The 18,560-nt window shown below is 54.9% G+C and overlaps 7 protein-coding genes across 7 annotated transcripts; 4 read left to right on the forward strand and 3 right to left on the reverse strand.

Annotated features, from left to right (window-relative positions):
• Window positions 1–85: 85 nt before the first annotated feature.
• KVR01_001299 (uncharacterized protein) lies at window positions 86–1,671 on the forward strand. Its single transcript, XM_044788835.1, has one exon. It carries the CDS (start codon window positions 332–334, stop codon window positions 1,628–1,630), a length of 1,299 nt encoding a protein of 432 aa, XP_044649254.1. The 5' UTR covers window positions 86–331; the 3' UTR covers window positions 1,631–1,671.
• A 675-nt stretch (window positions 1,672–2,346) lies between these two features.
• KVR01_001797 (uncharacterized protein) lies at window positions 2,347–4,247 on the reverse strand (the record flags this gene model as incomplete). Its single annotated transcript, XM_044783905.1, has 2 exons — window positions 2,347–2,508; window positions 2,796–4,247. The coding sequence occupies 2 exons, from the start codon at window positions 4,245–4,247 to the stop codon at window positions 2,347–2,349; spliced, it is 1,614 nt and encodes a 537-aa protein (XP_044649752.1).
• A 774-nt stretch (window positions 4,248–5,021) lies between these two features.
• KVR01_001096 (uncharacterized protein) lies at window positions 5,022–6,893 on the reverse strand. Its single transcript, XM_044781301.1, has 3 exons — window positions 6,070–6,893; window positions 5,684–5,998; window positions 5,022–5,613 (listed from the first exon to the last, which is right to left on the reverse strand). Exons 1-3 carry the CDS (start codon window positions 6,404–6,406, stop codon window positions 5,051–5,053), a joined length of 1,215 nt encoding a protein of 404 aa, XP_044649051.1. The 5' UTR covers window positions 6,407–6,893; the 3' UTR covers window positions 5,022–5,050.
• Window positions 6,894–7,327: 434 nt separating this feature from the next.
• Window positions 7,328–10,541, forward strand: KVR01_001660 (uncharacterized protein). The gene is made up of 4 exons (XM_044793313.1): window positions 7,328–8,528; window positions 8,728–8,761; window positions 8,935–9,240; window positions 9,512–10,541. The coding sequence occupies exons 1-4, from the start codon at window positions 7,436–7,438 to the stop codon at window positions 9,600–9,602; spliced, it is 1,524 nt and encodes a 507-aa protein (XP_044649615.1). The 5' UTR covers window positions 7,328–7,435; the 3' UTR covers window positions 9,603–10,541.
• A 150-nt stretch (window positions 10,542–10,691) lies between these two features.
• On the forward strand, window positions 10,692–13,235 carry KVR01_001602 (uncharacterized protein). Its single transcript, XM_044784897.1, has 3 exons — window positions 10,692–11,573; window positions 11,635–11,966; window positions 12,186–13,235. Exons 1-3 carry the CDS (start codon window positions 11,386–11,388, stop codon window positions 13,088–13,090), a joined length of 1,425 nt encoding a protein of 474 aa, XP_044649557.1. The 5' UTR covers window positions 10,692–11,385; the 3' UTR covers window positions 13,091–13,235.
• A 535-nt stretch (window positions 13,236–13,770) lies between these two features.
• Window positions 13,771–16,208, forward strand: KVR01_001381 (uncharacterized protein). The gene has a single exon (XM_044790597.1). It carries the CDS (start codon window positions 14,320–14,322, stop codon window positions 15,799–15,801), a length of 1,482 nt encoding a protein of 493 aa, XP_044649336.1. The 5' UTR covers window positions 13,771–14,319; the 3' UTR covers window positions 15,802–16,208.
• Window positions 16,209–16,534: 326 nt separating this feature from the next.
• On the reverse strand, window positions 16,535–18,223 carry KVR01_001445 (uncharacterized protein). Its single transcript, XM_044785815.1, has one exon. It carries the CDS (start codon window positions 18,213–18,215, stop codon window positions 16,641–16,643), a length of 1,575 nt encoding a protein of 524 aa, XP_044649400.1. The 5' UTR covers window positions 18,216–18,223; the 3' UTR covers window positions 16,535–16,640.
• Window positions 18,224–18,560: the final 337 nt, after the last annotated feature.

Here is an 18,560-nt window from a genome sequence, read left to right on the forward strand (position 1 = left end):
AGATGGTCCCTCGTGATCAAGGCAACTCGTCGCATGGCGAATCTCGAAGGGTGTTGATGTATGTACTCGGTACAGTCGATTGTTCGTTGCTTTGAAGTACCTAGGTACCTAACAAGCAGGCTTACGCACGGGCCACAATGGCGCCTTCTCCACATACTGTGGCCCGTGCAGTCAGGCCCTGGAATTGAGCAGTTGGGTTTGCAAACAGCTGCTCGTTGAATGGCGACTGCAAGAACATGGCAGAAGGCCCGGCTCGCTTGCCCACGCATTATCCACCGGGAAATCTTTGATTCCTATGAGGAGCCGAAGGCCCAGTCTGGGGATATCGTAAATGGCCTCACACCCAGCCAAACGTCGAAGGACCGAGCCCGGGCCGTCGCATGCTGGACATGCTCAACTGAGTGACCCATCGCCCGCCCCGGCTGCCCGTGTGACAGCACCGCACTCGTCACCAGCTGAACCCCATGCCACACCAACACGGCCTCCACGGCCGTTATCGGTCCCGGAGAACATGACGATGCCAGTTCACGAAGCTCTGGAGTATATAGACCCGCACGACAGCACCCCTCATGACCTCTACCTTGTCCTGATATACGCAGCTGCCGCGCACTCAGACGTCGCCGAGATGATGGACCGCTTCGCCTGCGTTCACAGGGACCGGGTTCTTCTCCAGCGTGAGATGCGTGAGCTGCCAGCCACTACGGGATCGACGGCTCAGTTCGTGCCAGTCTTGCCCAAACCCCCTCGTGTCCGGCCCGGCCGGCCCCACGGCCCTGCGAGGCCTAAGGAGGTTATCGAGGCGGAAAAGGCAGACAAGGCGGCCAGGAAGGCGGCCAGGCTGGAAGCGCGAGCGGCCCGGCCTCCCAAGGTGAACAACCCAGCAAGGGAGAAAAGGCCGAAGCCCTCGGTACAGGACAAGGACTTCACCTACCTGGTCCGTCGAGCAGAGGTGGAACTCGGCAGCAACGGCAAGTATGATGACGATAAGACCGTCCTTAGGCAGGATTGGTCTCAAAAGAATAAGAGACAGTATTGGCAGGAAAAGGCCGTTGAGGTGAAGGCCCATATGATGTGGCTGCAGGAGCAGATCCTGCAGAACATGACGGACCGTGAACGTCGGCAGAAACAAGGGGTAATTGTGGATGCTGCTACATTTGGGACCAAGAAAAACGGCTTGGTTGCGATGAAGGACTTGTTGCGCACTATCTTGGTGGACACAGGGGAGCTTGGGAGACAACTCAGAGTGAAGTGGTTCTCTGAATTTCTGGAGAAATTCAAACAGGCCATCTGTCTACTGAAACCCGAGGAATCAGCGGCACTGAGACAAGATAGAGAGTGGAGCAAAGAATTGAGGTCACTTACCGCGGTGCTGCGAGAAAGGGGGTTCACAGAGGAGGGATTGGATGGCGTCCTCACGCAGATCGCTCCCGACGCCACCATTGAAATTAATTCAAGTAGTGACGACGGCGAGGACTCGGATGTCTTGGTCAGCTTGAACGGATCTGATGAAGATTCCACATACGAGACTGACGAATCTCTGGTCGGAGGGCGATTTCTCGAACAGGTCCATTTTGAACGATGCAGTGAATCAGAAGCAGAGAGCTCCGAAGAAGAGACTTCTGATATATGATAGTGACTACACAAATTGAATTCAGCATCAAGAAATATCATCTTCAGAGGTATTACTCTCGCTTTTAATGTCTTTGTAAGCTAGCTGATACACAACACCTGCTAACTCTCATCGTCAAGTTCTAGTGAGCGGCGCCGTCGGGAGCGATGCCTTCCAGCCTTGTCTGTGCGGCACGAGGCAGAGCCACGTGCCCACTTACTGTATTCCAAGGTTCTCTTTCCACTGTTATTGGCACTGTATTTTTTTAAACACTAGGTCTTGAGTGGGACTCTTGCAAATGAAACAATGACTTTGGAGTTTACCCAGTAAGAAGCATTTCATAGCATGAGATTCCCGGTGCCCTTTGAAGATTGAATCATTTAACATCAAGTCCACGTCGAAGACCAAAATTCTTACAATACAATATAACTGTCTATATTCAGTGCCTAGGTAATTGCTACAATACGTCCTCGACTGAACGCCTCTTGCTCTCATGTCCTTCATACCTCCATCGCTGCCAGGGCCGTTAAGTGTGGGTTTCCTAGGCACACCCACCTCACAAAACATGAGTTAACACGCTCAGAAGAAATATATATATGCACAACTGCATAAAAAAAGGTGCACTGAAATGATTTTCTTTTGGACGAAGCCGAAGGAGAAGGGGCTGTTCGTGAATTGCACGCGATATTTCGCGCTGTCTCTGGAGCTCGCGCGATCGCTGAGCGAATCTGGCTGCTTTATCGCAGTGGGTTGATTGCAGCACCAACGTCGTATCCCTTGATGTAACAATTGACCAAAGAGTCCTTGTGGAAACATCGATTACTTCTGTAGTGGAAGATCCTCTTCCGCTCGTCCATGGCCATGGTCAAACATTCAGCCCCGTAAGGCCATCTCACGTACTAGCAATACATTTCGAGTCAGCCATCGATCATCCAGGATTGTTTTGGTAGAGAATCACAGGGTATGGTTATCCAAGAGACGGTTCCCCACAAGACGATATCGCTTTCAATGCCATCTATAAGAGGCAGGGTCCTCCTGCGGGGAGCGGACTCGAGAAGGGGGGTCTTCCAAAGGAGCGGTCTGAAACCACACGATAGTTGTATAGCTGATTATATTTCAGAGCAGACAAGGCAGAGGGGTCGATGAAATCCCGTAAGCATGAAGAAAATGCGAGAAGATTGCTTACCGAGTCTCGGCTCAAATTTCCTCTCAGCACCTCGCGACGGAGGATCTCTACTGCCTCTGCCCAGGTTCCATCCAGCAAATAGACATACCAGAGCCCGAAGACGGCCGGCTCCTTTCTAGGAAGGTTAATAAAAGTGCAAAGCTCTTTCAGGGTGATGGAGCAGTTTTTCAGGTGGATGTTATGGTGCTTCTGCCAGTCAACCATGAGAGGCCCGATGGAGGTGCGTCTCGGATCATTCGTGCGATTTATGCGGTGGCAGTGTCTCTCTCGAAATGCAAAGTCCAGTGCCAATGTGTCCAACTTGCTTGAACGGGTGAGGACGGCTAAAAACTTCTCAAAATTGCGAATTTCTTCCCGGCTCCGAATTCTCTGAACAGATGTCGAGCGTTCAGCCCCGATGGCGAGCCTGCATGACTTCAAGCTTCGGGCAAACGACCTAAGTTGGGTCCACTCGAAATGATCGAGCTTCAGCCCGAGGTACTGCGGAGGTGTCAGGTCGAATCTGAGGTGAGCGAGTGAGGAGCCTGCATTGTGGATGGCCAGCAGGATCAGATGGAGCAGATAGGTGGGTGGGTGTTGCACGGACTTCTCCGCCGCCTTCCGCCAGGAGAAAGTGTGTATCATCATCTCTTCGACTAGACGGGTGGGATGCTGGACCAGAGTGCTCATCTTGTGACAAAGGCTGGGGCTCCAGAGATCCTCGTCAGCGGTGCTTCTTGACCTGTCCGTGATGACCAAATCATTGAGGAAGGCCATCCTGGATATCGCTGAAGCAATGCCATCTGAGAAACGCCAATTGAGGAGGACCATCTGTTGCTGATCATACAAATCTTTATATCGCAGCCAGCCATTGTGTAGGGCACTGATGTGGTCGTCATTGAGATGCGCGGTTCCGTTGTAAGGATCCTGAAAAGACTCGAGGAAGCAGCGCCAGGAGCGGTGTATTTCCTCGGCTGCTCTGGTTATGACGTGCGCCCTGGGCAGATTTATGAACTCGGCGAGCTCCCTCAGGCAGTAAGTAGTGAAGCCCTGCACGTCACGAGCGAGCTCGGGGCTGTAGACATCAACCGAGACTATGAGACGACAAACGCCCCTTGAGATATTCGGGTGGCGAGAAACCTGATCGAGGCGCTCGAGCGATTTTGAGTTCGGACTGACGCGCAGTGTGTTGATCAGAAGGTGGGAGCTGGTCTCGTTGAGGCGTTTGGAGGAAAGTCGGAGACTCTTGATATCATCGCGGTTGAGGAGATAGCGGAAGACCCCCAGGAGTAGCTCGTCGGGTAGATCGTAAATGTGAACAGGCCGCAAGCCAATTTGGGCCTCGTCCAGTGTCCCAAGGTGAGACTGCCCAGTGGGGTCGTTGAGCGCACCAGCGACTTGCCCCAACTGCTCGCGAAGGAGAGGTGGCAATCGAGCCCGCCAACGGTCGAGCAGGAGGGCGGCTGAGACCATTGCTGCACGCACTTGAAGGACGGCAGGTTTTGAGACAATAGAAGCAGCGGGGTTTCTCGAGAGGTAGTCCAGGGGAAAGGCAGCTGACCTCGACTCGTCGACTGGAGTCAGGTGGGAAAGGTCTGGGTCCAAATGTTTTGGTAGTGGAGGGCGTGTTTGATGGCGCCACAATAAAATGTGAACGTCAAGGCAGTCGCTTACTGTTGCAAAGTAACCCAAGCAAACACATCTTTAGCACCAAACAAAGCAGAACCGCACTCTCATACATTGAAATTGACGTACGCAGCGGTTTGGCAACTACATGTCGTCATTTCAGAGCACTGTGACCTGCCTTCCTTTTGCTCAATTGACCAGATAGGGCTTGTTCTCTCAGGTTGTTCCAAAGAAGGCCTTCTGCGGGAGGGCTGCTTCCCAACCAAGAACACATGAACTTCTGAATACAGCGAGTATGTGGAGCGTCTAGGAAGAATAACACTGCACATGTCATGAATTGCATGTACAGTAACCAGTCTAGGTGCTGAGCTGCCGTTTGCGATTTGACTGCAAGGCGACAATGCTTTTGTTTTGCTTTTGCAAGGCCCTGGCTGGGACACCTTCCCAGATTGAAGGAGCAAGAGAGGCTTGAAGGCTACCTCGGTACCTACCTAGATATGTATATACAGAGATGACGGATTGAGGTCTGATGATTCATTCAAGCACAGTGTGAAAAAAGGTGATGCTTAACACACATATATACTGCTAGGGCTGCATTGATGCGTGTTGAACACATCAGCTCGGGTTTGAGCCCTCCAGGGCTCCTCTCCTCATGGTTCACCTGGCCAGATGGTATCTGCCAACTTCCTCACCAGCTTCAACTTGTTGATCATGTCCTCTCGTGTGACGCTGTTCCCCAGATGGTGGCTGGCGAAACCGCACTGAGGGCTGACGCCGATGCGCTTCAGCGCCTCCTCCCGGCTCTGTCCCGCGCCCTTGGCCACGAAATCCGCCGCCTGGTAGACCCGGTCCTTGAGCTTCTCAATGTCCTCTAGCTCGGGGAACTTGCTGGTGATGACGCCGAGGATGACATTCTTATACGGCGGCAGCTCCTTGAGGGGCTCAAAGCCGCCGGAACGGTCGGTGTCATACTCCAGGAAGTAGGTGTCAGCCTCGATCTCGTTGAAAAGCTTGGTTGCGATTCGGTCGTAGCCGCCCTCGCTGAAGTGCCGGCTGTAGGCGAAGTTCCCACGGCAGAGGTGGATGCCCAGGTGAAGGTCGTCGGGGCGCTGAGAGATGCAGTCGTTGTACAACTTGATGTAGCTATCGAGCAGGGCCTCGGAGTCCTCTCCAGCGTCCTTGAAGCCCTGGAGCATCTTCTCAGAGCAGAAGTCTTGTTGCAGTATTAGCAGCTAGCCGGGTTCACGCTCATCTTTTCACCCTCGGAAACCGAACAGACTCACACGCCAGGTTGGGGTCGTCGATGGTCACATTGCGGCAGCCAGCATCGTAAAGTACCTGCAGCTCAGCCCTGTACGCCTTTGCAATGTCGGCGAAGTACTCCTCGTCGTTTGCGTAGACGTCTTTTGGATATGCTTTTCCCGGCTGGTAGCGAAGATGGTACCATTCAGGTGCCGGCAGGGTCAGCTTCGCCTCCTTGATGTATTCGGCTGGGATGCGGTTCTTGAGATAGTTCCACTGGTCCAGATATGTGCTCCCGACATGCTTGATCTTGCCTGTACAAATCACAGATTCGCCAGGTTTGTGGCCGGCCTCGGCTGGAACAACGGCGTTAGCTCACTGCTCCATTGGTGATGGCCGTTGAGCGTTGGATAGATAGGTGGCTCACTAAAGGCAGCTAGGTCAGGTACATAGAGCCGGAACATTTCCAGAGGCGGGTTCTGAATTTCCTCCATTCCCTCGAGGGCAGGGAAAAAGGTCCCCCAAAACTGATGACGGCGATACTCGCCATCGTTCACCGCATGGAACCCAAGGTCTAGCTGGACCTTGACGATCTCATCGATAGCGTCATCTTCAAGGGTGTGAAGCTCCTTGTCTTGGGCGATGGTTTCGGTCTTCTCGCCGTCCAAGGCGACACGCTTATCAACAAGCTTCTGTGGCCGGAGGAGTGAGCCAAGGTGCTCAGCCCGGAAGGGCGGACGTTGGTGGTTCTTCTTTGCGACCATTTCGTACGAATGCCAGCGACCAATTGACACTACACTTGTATGCGAGGCAACCAGACTGCGCAGGTGAGGGGAAGCATGGTCCAAAACGACTCGCTCAGGATTTGAGCGGTCGACGGGCTGAGGTTTATATTATTAGGGGCCGTCGTTGCAACCAACCGGCCTTTGCGTCCACAGTTCTCCATCCCCTCCCCCGCCTTGGATCCCATTCCTCGCAATACATCAGACGTCCAGAAGTTTTGCCGATGGATCCCTGCGTACCCCATAATATAGTACCACCCCAGCATTGCCGGATGGCAGAAGTGGCCGGTTCATCTATAGCCTAACACAGTATGCCCCTGCGGATCTACGTCCCCGCCATTCCTTGGTCGGATGTAGTCTGGAGAGTGCGGTCATTGGTGACATGGCAGCGGGGTTGGGGGAGGAGAAGAGGGAGGCTCCAAACAATGTGTCTCTTGGCTGCACTATGACAGAACTGCGATGCAATTGGTAAGGCATGACTGTTTAGGCGTGTACCATGATCGGAGAATAGAAGTTCCTGCCTCGATGCAGAGTGTGTTGAGTTGAATGCCTACCTACCTACCTAGGTACCTAAGTATTTAAGTACCTAACCTACCGAGGTATGTACGTACCTAGGTATTTGGATCAATGTGCGTGGCTGGTGGGAGAACGGACATTTAATGCATGCAGTCACTGGAGGCCCAGCACTTGAGGAATACCGACATCGAGACAGCTACGGGCCACTGCGAGGCGCCGTTCCTTGCAGCGCAGAGAGATCAATGATCCTCCAGGCCGAGGCAACCTGAACCCCGCCAGAGCCGTGCCACATGGCATCAACCAAGGATCGCGATAACGAGTCTCAGGGTTGCTTATCGCCCACCGTGGCTTGACGTCAAGCCGTCCACCACCACAACCCAGACCCTACCCAGACCCAACCCAGACCCAACATTGTGGTTATGGCCCAGGTCGCCCTAGCAAACCCCTTCCCCTTTACCTGCATTTGTTTATCCTCGACCGGCAGGTTCCGTGGTCATGGCGACCCTCAGCATCGACGCACTCCCTACGGAGATGCTCTCTCACATCTTCAGCTTCCTCGACGGCCCGGCCCCTTCTGACGAGCGCCTGCACGACCAGCCCCATGCCCATATGCTCAAGGAAGCCGACCTCTCGGCCCAGAGCCTCAAAAATATCTCCCTTGTTAATAAGCAATGGCGAGCCACAGTGCTCCCCCTTCTATTCCGGAATGCGATTTGCTACTTGGACCAGTCCGACCTGTCTCTCGTGGATCTCGAACAGTCCAGCGGCCCTCACTCGCTGACACCCCTGCTGTCCTTCGTACGAGACAACAACCTCACCCCATACGTGAAATCGCTTACCCTCGTCGTGGTAAAGAGCACGAGGGTGAGGTCCACCGGTGTCGGCGGCGTTGATTTAACCCACGCGGGAGATGGCGAATACAGCCCAGATCCGTTTGGTCCGCTGAGCCGAGGTGGTCGAGAGAGAGATATGGTTTTCAACGAGGACTCAAACTGGCTCTGGAACCTGATCTTCGACCTGGTCGACCCTCTTCGCTTCACCATCATTGCATCGCCACGCACACTAGCATCACTGCTGGCCAGGATGCTCTTCCTCGGTGACGCCTGGAGTTTTTACCAGTCTCACCACGTTTTATCCTTGTCACGTAATTCAGAAACGGCCGTGAGCCCCAACAGGGAACTCGAAGTTGGTTCTTCGGAGCAAGCAGGAGTCAGAGAGCAGTCCTCTTTGGCGTCCGCCCCGGTCGCCCGCCAGGCCAGACGCATACCATGCTTCCTCTTTACCATCCGCCCTTGGGACGCTCTCCTACTCAATGAGGGCTCTTCAACCCGCGTTTATAAGACGTATGAGTACTATCACAGACGCCCGCCATCCATGCTCGGCGCTCTCCTCGGGGCCGAGGAATTCCCCAACGACGAGCCCCTGATCCCTTCTACGATCCGCGATCTCAGCTATGTCGGTATCTTTCCATTGTCGACGCATTTCAACACCTTGGTGCAGAATCTCCCACGAGTCGACCGGCTCTTTGTGCAGCTTGTACCGCGGAATGACATCCTTAAAGACAAGAAGGAGATGGAGCACTTGGATAGTAAGTAGTGTCAGAGAATGTTTTCCCACTCACATCTCCCGTAATCCCATACTGTTTCAATGCATATTTAAAGTTCTCCTTCCACCCCACCTTTAATGTTATTGAGTTGCATATGATGACGCCACCTTTTATTGTATGGTTTGTCTTCGTTCAAGCGAGATCCATCTGCTGGCGTGGAAGCTGACTTCAATTATCCCAGTGGACGACCTGTGGGCTGAGCGTAATACGAGCTAGTATGTTCCTCCTGGGAATGAGCCCCCTACACATCTTCTGGGACTATCTGGTACCATGCCAATCTTGAGGCATGTCCACAACAGGCGCTACGGAGAGCGAGTGCCAGGACAATACCTGCCTTGCATTATACACGATTTGGAGCACGGAGAGGAGATGCTGACATAGAACGCAGTAGCAAGATCATGCCCAAGTTGTTTGATAGCTCCAGCTCCGCAGGTAACTGGCGCTATCTTCAGGTCTTCGAGTCAGGAGATGCAGCGGACCGCGAGAGTTGGGATATGGCGGTGGAATACGTTAGACACTTCGGCACTGAATGGAGAGTTGAGAGTGAAGGTGTCTTCGTGAAGCGACAACCAAGGGAAGACGAAACTGACGCATCTGCCATGGGGGCATCACATGCTCATGGCGATGGCGGGGACCTCGGCGGAGATTCTGGCAGTGATGAGGATCACCCTGAAGGGCCCGGCCCGGTGTTTTTGTAAGTCGTTCCCCCCTTCCCCAATTTGCCTGTTCTCGTGTCTTTGATGCATCCTCGTATGAGGCTAGTCAGCCAACCCGTCCTCTTAGCGGTGCTGGCATCATTCTCGACTGCCTCTTCCATCTATGACTGCAGCCTCTACCGAGGCATCCCCTGGTGCTGCCTCTACTGCGTAACGCAAACACATCTACTTACACTTCTCTTTCTGAGCAGTGAATTTGCATTGTGACAACAGTGAAATATGCTAATCCTGTACTCCCGCCCTATACAGCCGAGGTGCTCTCCGCCGCTTTGCCTTCACAGGGGTCACTATGCTGCCTTTGAGCAGTGTGTGGCTGTATCGTCAGCAGACGGAGCCATAGGAGGATTTCGTCGAGTCTATCGTGGCCTTCCAGACCCGAGTTGATGACCAGTTCTGGTCCATGTCTTCTTGAGTACCCGAGGACTTTCTCGTGGCGCTGGAGTCTAATCTTCCGCAGCCAAATGCGGACCGAGAGGCATCATTGATGGCCGAGGATGGATATCCTTGAATAGTGAGTGAATGACTCCTGGTCACTAGCCTACCCTGACGCGGTTGCCGTGGAGTGACCTCGAAGGACATGAGCTATAAGAGGACATCTTGTATCCATAAGAGAAAGAACAAATGCCCACAGCCACCATTGCCTTGAACGAGCATACAAGCCCATCAAAACACAGTTGGCATCATTACCTCCCCAGTCGATGTTTGGGAGTTTTATTGCTGCAGAAGTGGCATAAATCGCGGCCAGGAACCGACAGGTTTTGCATTGGAAACATGCCAGAACGCTCGTCAAAGCTACCTCCCACTACATTTCCGATTTTGAATCAAACGCGTCCGGCCGCTTTCAGCTTCTTTCCCACTACTACTACTCCTTTACAATAGTGGAGCCTCTTCAGTCTTCTGCCCAAGCCCTCTGATCTAAGTGCCTGCATGAAGTTGGGTCAGAGGTCAACGATCAACGATCAACGTGGTCAATACTTGCAATCTAGTAGTACTACATACCTAGGTAGTAGCATAGTAGGCACCATGATTTTTATGAAGTGTGAAATGACCAATGGCAGGGTCTGCCATGAAGATGACACAGGATTTCCGACCCCATGGGGTCATGCGCCAAGGGTCTTTACTGGTTGGGTCACAACGGTGCTACTGTGTACGTTCCGAGTGAGGCGGCCGTGCCGCACCCCTGAAGGCAGACACTTATAGACGCACGAAGCCAGTAAAGGCAGGTCCTCCCGGCGATAGGAGCTGGCCATCACAGACCTCTTGCTGGCTGATGCAGTGCGGAAAGACGAGCGCATTTTTTTTGGCTTTCGGAAATCTGAAGGGGCGAAATGCTCAATCCGACGTCGAAAAGCGGGTCGGGGCTCCAGTCATCCCCAGAAAATTTCTACCGCATCACGTAACTTTTAGCAAATCTGCGAGAATTTCCCACCATGAGCCGACCGCGCAACGGCTCTTGCCCAAGGTTTGGGGGCGCACGACATCTCCAGGACTCACCTCTGGGATGGAAAGTCGCGGCTTAACGGTGCTTGCTCGATCTCACCGGCGGCTTCACCACGACGTTTCGACTCGGTGCTGGCTGAACTCTATTTCAAGTGCCGGCATGCCTAAAATGGGGCCGTCGATGGCCTCACCAGAACCTTGTGTCCTGCGCCGGCCCGCCGCTCGGCGCCACTTGGCCCCGGCCGGGGTTCACCGTTCCTGCGTGCCCAGCTGCCCAGCCTGCAAGCCCGCACCCGGGCTAGACCCAGCCTGTATTATGGAGACCAAGGCGGCGAGTAAGGAAGAGTCACTCGGTCGTGTTTGCCATCAGCTGCTGGAATCCGATTGCGGCCCCGGGATCAGGATTGATCATGCCTATGACCCAGTCCAAGATGGGCCTCTCTTATATCCAAGCCTACATCGCCTGATGAGGCGCTGAGCCCGGCGCTCCTTCACTTGTCCCTCGCTCATCTTTTGACAGACCCTGAGTGTTCACCTCGTCACCAAGGTTTTCTTCTAAACCTGTTGGGTTCTCACTAGAGTGCTAAACGGGGCACTAGCCCAAAGGACCTCTGAACTGAGGATACAGTCTTGCCGTTGAAGCAGACCCCAAGTGGAGATCAGGAGGACCACCCAAAGCCAAAATGGCTCGACGAGACCAGGAGAAGGCCAACATGCCCGTCGACACGGAGACGGGCTCCAACACATCGGGCGACGGCTCAACAAAGGACGATTCGAGCCCACCAGCATATCGGAACGACGACACGAGGACAGCATCCAGCGTGGCACAAGAAGATGGCGCAGAGATTGACCTGACCCCACTGTCCTGGTGGTGAGTGCCCCCGGCGAGATCAAGTCTTCTGGGCGTATCGGGCTCTGACAAAGCTCAACAGGAAAGCCGGGACCATTCTCTTCGCTGAGACGGTGTCCCTCGGTATCCTCTCGCTCCCCTCTGTAATCGCAAACGTGGGGATTGCGCCCGGCATCGCCCTGATCGTCATCATGGCGATTCTTTCGGGATACTCAGGCCTGATCTTTGGCGAGTTCTGCATGCAGTACCCAGAAATCGAGTCATTCGGTGACGTCGGCGACGTCGTTGGGCGGGCGGTGGGCGGGCCTGCGGTGGGTGTCGCCTTCAGGGAGTTCCTGGGCTGGGGCCAGACCATCTTCCAGATCTTTGTTATGGGGAGCCACCTCCTGACCTGGACAATCGCAATGAACACATGTGAGTTGTTGTGCAGAGACTGCACCAGCCTTTACGGGGAAAGGGAGCAAAATGCCACATCCGGAGCTTGTTCTTGAGCTCGTCTCCTAGCCCTATCTTGGGCTGGGGATTCAACAACTCGCCATGGCGGATTGGATACTGCTGTGCTCTTTTGACCCCCCCTCCCTTCCTCGAGCACAAGCTCTGTGGTGCTCTAATGGCTGACTTTGGGGCCGCAAGTGACCGACAGATCCCACCAGTGCACTGTGATGTGGGCGGGCGTCGGGCTGGTCGTCTTTTGGCTGTTCAACCTGCCGCGGAACCTCAACATTGCGTCGTACCTGTCGGTGGCATCCTCGCTCTCGATCTTCTCAGCTGTGATCGTCACCGTGGTGGACGTGGGCATCGAGAAGCCCATCGGCTCGACGTCGCTGGACGTCGCGAACCAGCTCGGCTTCACGGGGGCGTTCTTGTCGGTGACCAACATCGCCATCGCCTTCTGCTCGCACTCGTGCTTCTTCAACGTCATCTCCGAGTTGAACATCAAGACCGACTGGCCCAAGGCACTGATCATGCTGCAATCCCTCGACACGGCGCTCTACATTGTTGCCGCAGTCGTCATCTACGTGTACGTGGGCCCCGACGTGCCCTCGCCAGCGCTGTCGGCGGCCGGGTCCGAGGTGGTGAGGAAGGTGATCTGGGGTATCGCGCTGCCCACCATCGTCATCGCCGGTGTCATCTACGGCCACGTCGCGACCAGGTACATTTTCGGAAGGATCCTCGGCAAGACGCGACACATGCACAAGCGGACATTGATCGGAGACGCCGGGTGGGTGTGCGTCGGGCTGTCCATCTGGATCATCGCGTTTGTCATCGCCGAGTCGATCCCCGTCTTCAACAGCCTCCTGAGCCTGATCTGCGCCCTGTTCGTGAGCTGGTTCTCATACGGGGTCCCGGGGATCATGTGGCTGTTCCTCTACCGCGGGCAGTACTACAAGAACTGGAAGATGATGGCAGGACTGGTGTCCAACATCTTGCTGGTCGTTGTGGGCTTCATGCTTTGCGTGCTTGGGCTGTGGAGCACCATCGACAGCCTCGCGAGCGACAGCAAGCAGACGCCGTGGAGCTGTGCAAGCAACGCATAGGCGCGCGTTGCGGCCTTGTGTATATATGCCAAGTAGTAGTTATTGGAGGAGTGTTGGGTAATAATAGTGAGCGCTCATACCACATCAAGGAAAAAATATGCAGATGGCCGTTGTGATACCGTCCGGTTAGGCCCGACCCGTCGTCTCGAGGCAACATGCCGACGACGGCATCGTTCCAATACAAACACGTTGCGGATGTCACATCACGCACGGGAACAGGCAGCATACGGAGTACCTAGTTACTGCTGGTGCCGGAGTTGGGTGGGCATACATGCATACAAGCTCTCGAGTGGCTGACTGCACGACAGGAAACACTACAGTACCTACCTGATCATCTCGAGCTTGAGCGTTCTGATGTGGCTTGGCAGGCTGCCTCGTGACTTGCTGAATGAAGGCTTGGGATGTGCCAGCCTGCCAGCACAGACCAAACCTCCAAGGTTCCAGTTATTAACAGAGCCCCTATTTCCGGACAGCAGATCATACCGACCCCGTCAGGGAGGATACAGGCCCCGCCTTGGCTTTAGCGTCCTGCAGCCCAGCATGCTGGCAGTGGGGGCCTGCCCCCGGACAGGGTTCACCATTGGCTGGACCCTTCCATCGGGACTCTGCAAGTGCCCTGAGGACAGAAAGGCAATCGTGCGTGATCCCCCCCAATCGCCTCTGAGGTTTGCCATGTGACGGCAGATTCCACCAACGAACCCCTTCCTTTGCCCTATCGCCTTTCAACGTCAGCCATCATCGTCACGGCGCCGCTCTTTTATTCCTATAGGACTCTTCCCTTATCTCTGCATACCTACTAGGCACCTCTGTGCTCCTCTGCTCCTCTGCTTCTCTGCCTGATCGAACCAAGGATCCTTTCTTTTCCTCGTCGTCATCTCGCGCCGACCGAGACCAGACAACTGTGGTACACGAGGCCACATGGCTCGCCAGAGTCCCGAGTTCCACTCAGAGCCGCCGATATCACAGTCCTATCAACGACCTCATCGTCGATAGCCCTCTCCGCCGCCCGGGCCTCCCCACCATTCCAACCTCAGCAACGGTTGATCCTCCCTGCGCCTCGCCGGCACATGAGCATCCCCACACGCCCTCGTACGAACCCCTACCGACCAGGCATTGACGCCTCAAGTCCGTTGTCAGGATCGTAGTCTTATCCTGTGCCTACAACGCCTTCCCATTCGACCTCGTCTCTCGCCCCCGCCCCTTCGCAACGATAGACTGTCTCAGCAGCCATGGTCGAGGCACACAAACCGTCCCTGCGCGAGGAAACCTCCGGGAAGCCGCTGCTGCAAAAGCACAAACACCGAGACTCCAACCTGCCCGCAGTCGACGATTTCGACGAGGGCCATTATGGCCGTGGGCGCTCCCAGCATAATGGCTACTCCGGTGTTCCCGACCGACCTTCCTCCCCACGTGTCTCGACCGCATCCTCCCGCCCAAGATCCGGGCACAGCCAAGCATCCGGGAGCGGTGCTGGTACGCCTCGGCGCCCATCATTTTCCAGACGGAGCACGTTACGCAGCCGATCACCAAACACGAATGCCCGCATGGCCGCCCGCAGGAAGTATACATATGCCGCCGTCTTTCTCATTCTCGCCCTTGTCTCCTTCTGTGTACAGGCTGAATCGGGTGCATACGTCCAGAACGAGCTGGGATGGAACAAGGCGTACTGCATGCTGTACCTGACGCACGGGAGTTGGGTCATACTGTGGCCCACCCAGCTTCTTATCCTCCGCCTACAGAAGCGCGATATGCCATGGAGCGTATTTTGGAAAAAGCATGTCTGGCTGGTCCGGACCACCGCGCAGATGGTCGAAGGCGGCACGTTGGAAATCCCCCACCACCGGTCGGCTCGGAGCCCCTTGCGCTACATGGTCATCACGACGGCCCTGGTCACGAGCGCACTTACCGTGGCCGGTCTGACCTGGTACGTAGCCGTGAACATGACCACACCGTCAGACCTCACGGCTATCTACAACTGCTCCGCCTTCTTCGCCTACGTCTTCTCCGTGCCGCTTCTCAAGGAGCCTCTACGCCTGGACAAGAGCTTCGCCGTCATCATCGCCATCGTAGGTGTGCTGATCGTTGCATATGGCGACACCAAGCCCTCGGACAAGGAGGCCGATGCCAACCATCGCTTGCTCGGCAACATCATCATTGGCATCGGCTCGGTTCTCTACGGGCTTTACGAGGTCCTGTACAAACGCTTCGCCTGCCCCCCTGAGGGCTGCAGCCCCGGGAGGGGCATGGTGTTTGCAAACACTTTCGGCAGCTTGATCGGGAGCTTCACACTCCTCGTCCTCTGGTTCCCAATACCGCTTCTCCACATCCTTGGCATTGAGAAGTTTGCGCTGCCGACCGGTACCGCAGCATTCTGGCTCGTCATTTCCGTGGTCATGAACGCGACCTTTGCAGGGTCCTTCCTCGTGCTCATCAGCCTGACGTCCCCCGTGCTCAGCTCGGTGGCCTCGCTTCTGACCATCTTCATCGTCGCGCTGAGCGACTGGTTCCTCACCGGCGAGCCGCTCAGCTTCGCGGCCATCGTGGGCGGCGTCCTGATCATCGCTGCCTTCCTCATGCTGAGCGTTAGCACCTGGCGCGAGATCCAGGAGGAAGAGAAGAGAAAGAGCGTCGAGTTCGACGAGGCAGACCTCGAGCCCGACGAGGATGATGACGCGAGCGACAAGGCTAGCCTGGTGAGCAACCACGACTAGGAGCCGAGGGTACGCTCGTCCTCCCGCGGGACTGTGCCGCGGCCTAGGTTTTCGAAGCCTCGATGGCTGGACTTGTGAACAACATGAATTAGTGATGGCGTTTTGGGTTAATGTTCATTGTTGAATAGACACGTGGTTTCGGGCAGTACGAGGGAAATGCAGGACAAGTCTGCATTTCGGGGCTGCACTTTTGGATTCAAAGTTTGGGCAGGACTTCTTCTGAGGTTCTATATGTATGCGTGTGCATAAACGGGCGATACCCTTGGATTGGCATCTATGGGGGTCTTTGTTTCACGGCCTTAAGGCTTGGCGTTAGGTATAACCAAGGGGCGGCGCTGGAATTGGATCTATGTAGCTGGGCCAGGACTATAAAGCATAGCCAATATTCACGTATATCATTTCTAAGATAATCTTTGGGCCTCAGCCCACATAATCAACAATCAACGAGAGCGCTTGTCTTCTATATTCGACAAGAACTTTCGGAATGGAAGAAGTAGAACGGAGCAACTGTTCCTACTTGGCGACGCTATTAGCAGATTGTATGCCTCTTAAACAATCAACTAAAGTGCATCTGGACACCCAGCAATGGGCTCTTGTTACCGACTGTTGAATGTTACTCATGCGCTATTCCTGACTGTCTGCGTAAGCTCTGGGCGTACCCTAGGTATTCTAACGAAAAAAAAAAAATGCAATCTGGTTCAACCGTTGTGAACACCAATATGCTAATGTCCCCCCTTCTCAGACCATGTGGTCAATGCTGTCTTGAAGATGAACATGTGGATACCCTAATACTCATAATGTCCGCCTCTTTCGTATGTGCACTGCGTATTGCCCGCAGTCTAGGACACACTCGCCCTGCTCCACTTGCTCCGAGCCCTGATCTTCCTGCCGAAGTAATAGAAGACAAACGGTACGGGGATCAACAGGCTTGCGAATCCAGCAAAAATGCTCTGGCTCGGTCCCACGCCGAGTGTGCTGTAGAGCGGCAAGATGGTCAGGGGCAAGCCAGCGGCGAACATGCTACGCAAAAAAGTATTAGCGGCAACAGCTGAAGCTGCATAAGCACGGAAAGTATCGATGAGGTAGTTCAGTGCCGCCTGAAATATGGTGTTGAAGCCACAGCCCATAAGAAACAGACCGAGAACGGGGACAATCCAAGGGGCGGCTCTTGGTTCCGCGGTCCAGGCGGTAATAAACTGGCCGCCGGCGAACAGGACACTGCCTAGCATCATCGGCGGCAGTCGTTTCTCAGGGATGGCCTTTTGACCTGCTGCCTCGTATGCCTTGTTGTAGGCGACTTGATTGAGTATGTTGAGGGCTGCGCCAATAACGCAACCTAAAGCGATGGCGAGGAAGGGTAGCAGGCTCTGCAAGAGGCTCCAGCCCCTCAACCTGCCGAAGATGTAAGGGATTGCACCGAGTTGCATGTAGAGAATTCCGTAGACGAACGAGGCGTAAAGGGCCACCAGGAAGCAGATGGGTGTGCAAAGCAGCTGCAGTGGCCGGATAAGGAACTTCTTTGCGAGTTCAGTAATGCTGACGTCCCACTCCTCGAACCTGGTGTGAAGGGCCCAATTGCCGGACTCGTGCCTCAGACGCCGTGCTTTGTAAATAAGTAGGACGGGTGGGTAGGTTTCGTCAATGAAGATAATTGCGTACAGGAGTATGAACGCTTGTATGAGGCCAGTGATATGTTGTGTCAGTTGAAAGGTGAGCTTCGGATCTTGGAGTACGGCCGCAGAGACGATGGGGCCAAACGTGGGGCCACCGACCACGGCCAATGCATATCCTGCCATAGCTATACCTCTGTAGGCCGCCGAGAACAGATCACCAAGTACGCCGCCAGTGTTGGTCACCGGGGCAGAGGCAAAGAAGCCAGCGAAGAATCTCGTGATCAATACAGTCTGAATATCCTTGGCAGTAGCGGTTCCGAAGGAGAAGCATGTGGCGATGAACATGGGTCCGAGGACTGCTACTCGGCGGCCATATACCTCGGAGAGGGGTGCCCAGAGCAGAGGCCCCAGCCCGAAGCCGAGCATGAAGAGGGTTGTTCCAAGGCTGGCAACTCGGAAGCTGACGTGGAACTCATCGGCGACCCGTGTGGCAATTGGCGAGTACGCGGCTGAGGCCCAGGTGGCCGACATTGTGACGAGGCCATATAGAAACGTGGTTGCTACCTTTTTCCTGGTGGGCCAGTTGATGGGCTTGTATGGATCATGGGGGCCGTCAAAGTCGACAATGTCGGCCTCTGTTGTCTTGTGGTGGACCAGGGGATGGGTGAAGTCGCGTACGGCCGGCCTAGTATTAGAGACGTTTCGGTTGAGTGATAGACCACTGGCGCTGGCACCTGGAGCTGCAATGGAACTTGCGCTGTCTCGCCGGCTCTTGACTCGTCGTGAGCAAGCCGGGCGCATCTCCAACCGGCAGGGCCTGTGCCCATCGTGTTGGTGATCTTTCTCGTCGGGGTCATCGCAATCCTCGTCGTCGGTCACGTGGTGGCTGCTCTTGGTATCTGAGCCGGACAGACTGTGCCGAGATTCGACATACTCATTGTCCTTTTCCTAGATCGGACCGGCCAATGTCGAGGAACTTGGGCTAGGCGTTTCTGGCGAGTGTGTGGGCTGCTTTTCTGATATGGGCGGGCTTGTCGGCGTGGGGGAGTTGGAATTCTCCATTGGCCGTCGGGAACGGCTCGGCAGTCAACCAATATATGTTAGGGGCCAAATGTAATAGGTTGAACAGAGTTTGTTGATGGTCAG

Source organism: Diaporthe batatas (assembly GCF_019321695.1).
Source record: "Diaporthe batatas strain CRI 302-4 chromosome Unknown Contig00002, whole genome shotgun sequence".
NCBI classification, from domain to species: domain Eukaryota; kingdom Fungi; phylum Ascomycota; class Sordariomycetes; order Diaporthales; family Diaporthaceae; genus Diaporthe; species Diaporthe batatas.

Bases quoted from the DNA above. Each gene is read 5' to 3' on its own strand.
- KVR01_001602 (XM_044784897.1), top strand. From the start codon at position 11,386: ATGGCTCGACGAGACCAGGAGAAGGCCAACATGCCCGTCGACACGGAG. The intron at 11,574-11,634 runs GTGAGTGCCCCC...AAAGCTCAACAG, and splicing joins CTGACCCCACTGTCCTGGTG to GAAAGCCGGGACCATTCTCT. The intron at 11,967-12,185 runs GTGAGTTGTTGT...TGGGGCCGCAAG, and splicing joins GACAATCGCAATGAACACAT to TGACCGACAGATCCCACCAG.
- KVR01_001660 (XM_044793313.1), top strand. From the start codon at position 7,436: ATGGCGACCCTCAGCATCGACGCACTCCCTACGGAGATGCTCTCTCAC. The intron at 8,762-8,934 runs GTATGTTCCTCC...CATAGAACGCAG, and splicing joins GCTGAGCGTAATACGAGCTA to TAGCAAGATCATGCCCAAGT. The intron at 9,241-9,511 runs GTAAGTCGTTCC...CGCCCTATACAG, and splicing joins GGGCCCGGCCCGGTGTTTTT to CCGAGGTGCTCTCCGCCGCT.
- KVR01_001445 (XM_044785815.1), bottom strand. From the start codon at position 18,215: ATGCGCCCGGCTTGCTCACGACGAGTCAAGAGCCGGCGAGACAGCGCA.
- KVR01_001096 (XM_044781301.1), bottom strand. From the start codon at position 6,406: ATGGTCGCAAAGAAGAACCACCAACGTCCGCCCTTCCGGGCTGAGCAC. The intron at 5,999-6,069 runs GTGAGCCACCTA...CCGTTGTTCCAG, and splicing joins ACCTGACCTAGCTGCCTTTA to CCGAGGCCGGCCACAAACCT. The intron at 5,614-5,683 runs GTGAGTCTGTTC...TACTGCAACAAG, and splicing joins CGACGACCCCAACCTGGCGT to ACTTCTGCTCTGAGAAGATG.
- KVR01_001381 (XM_044790597.1), top strand. From the start codon at position 14,320: ATGGTCGAGGCACACAAACCGTCCCTGCGCGAGGAAACCTCCGGGAAG.
- KVR01_001299 (XM_044788835.1), top strand. From the start codon at position 332: ATGGCCTCACACCCAGCCAAACGTCGAAGGACCGAGCCCGGGCCGTCG.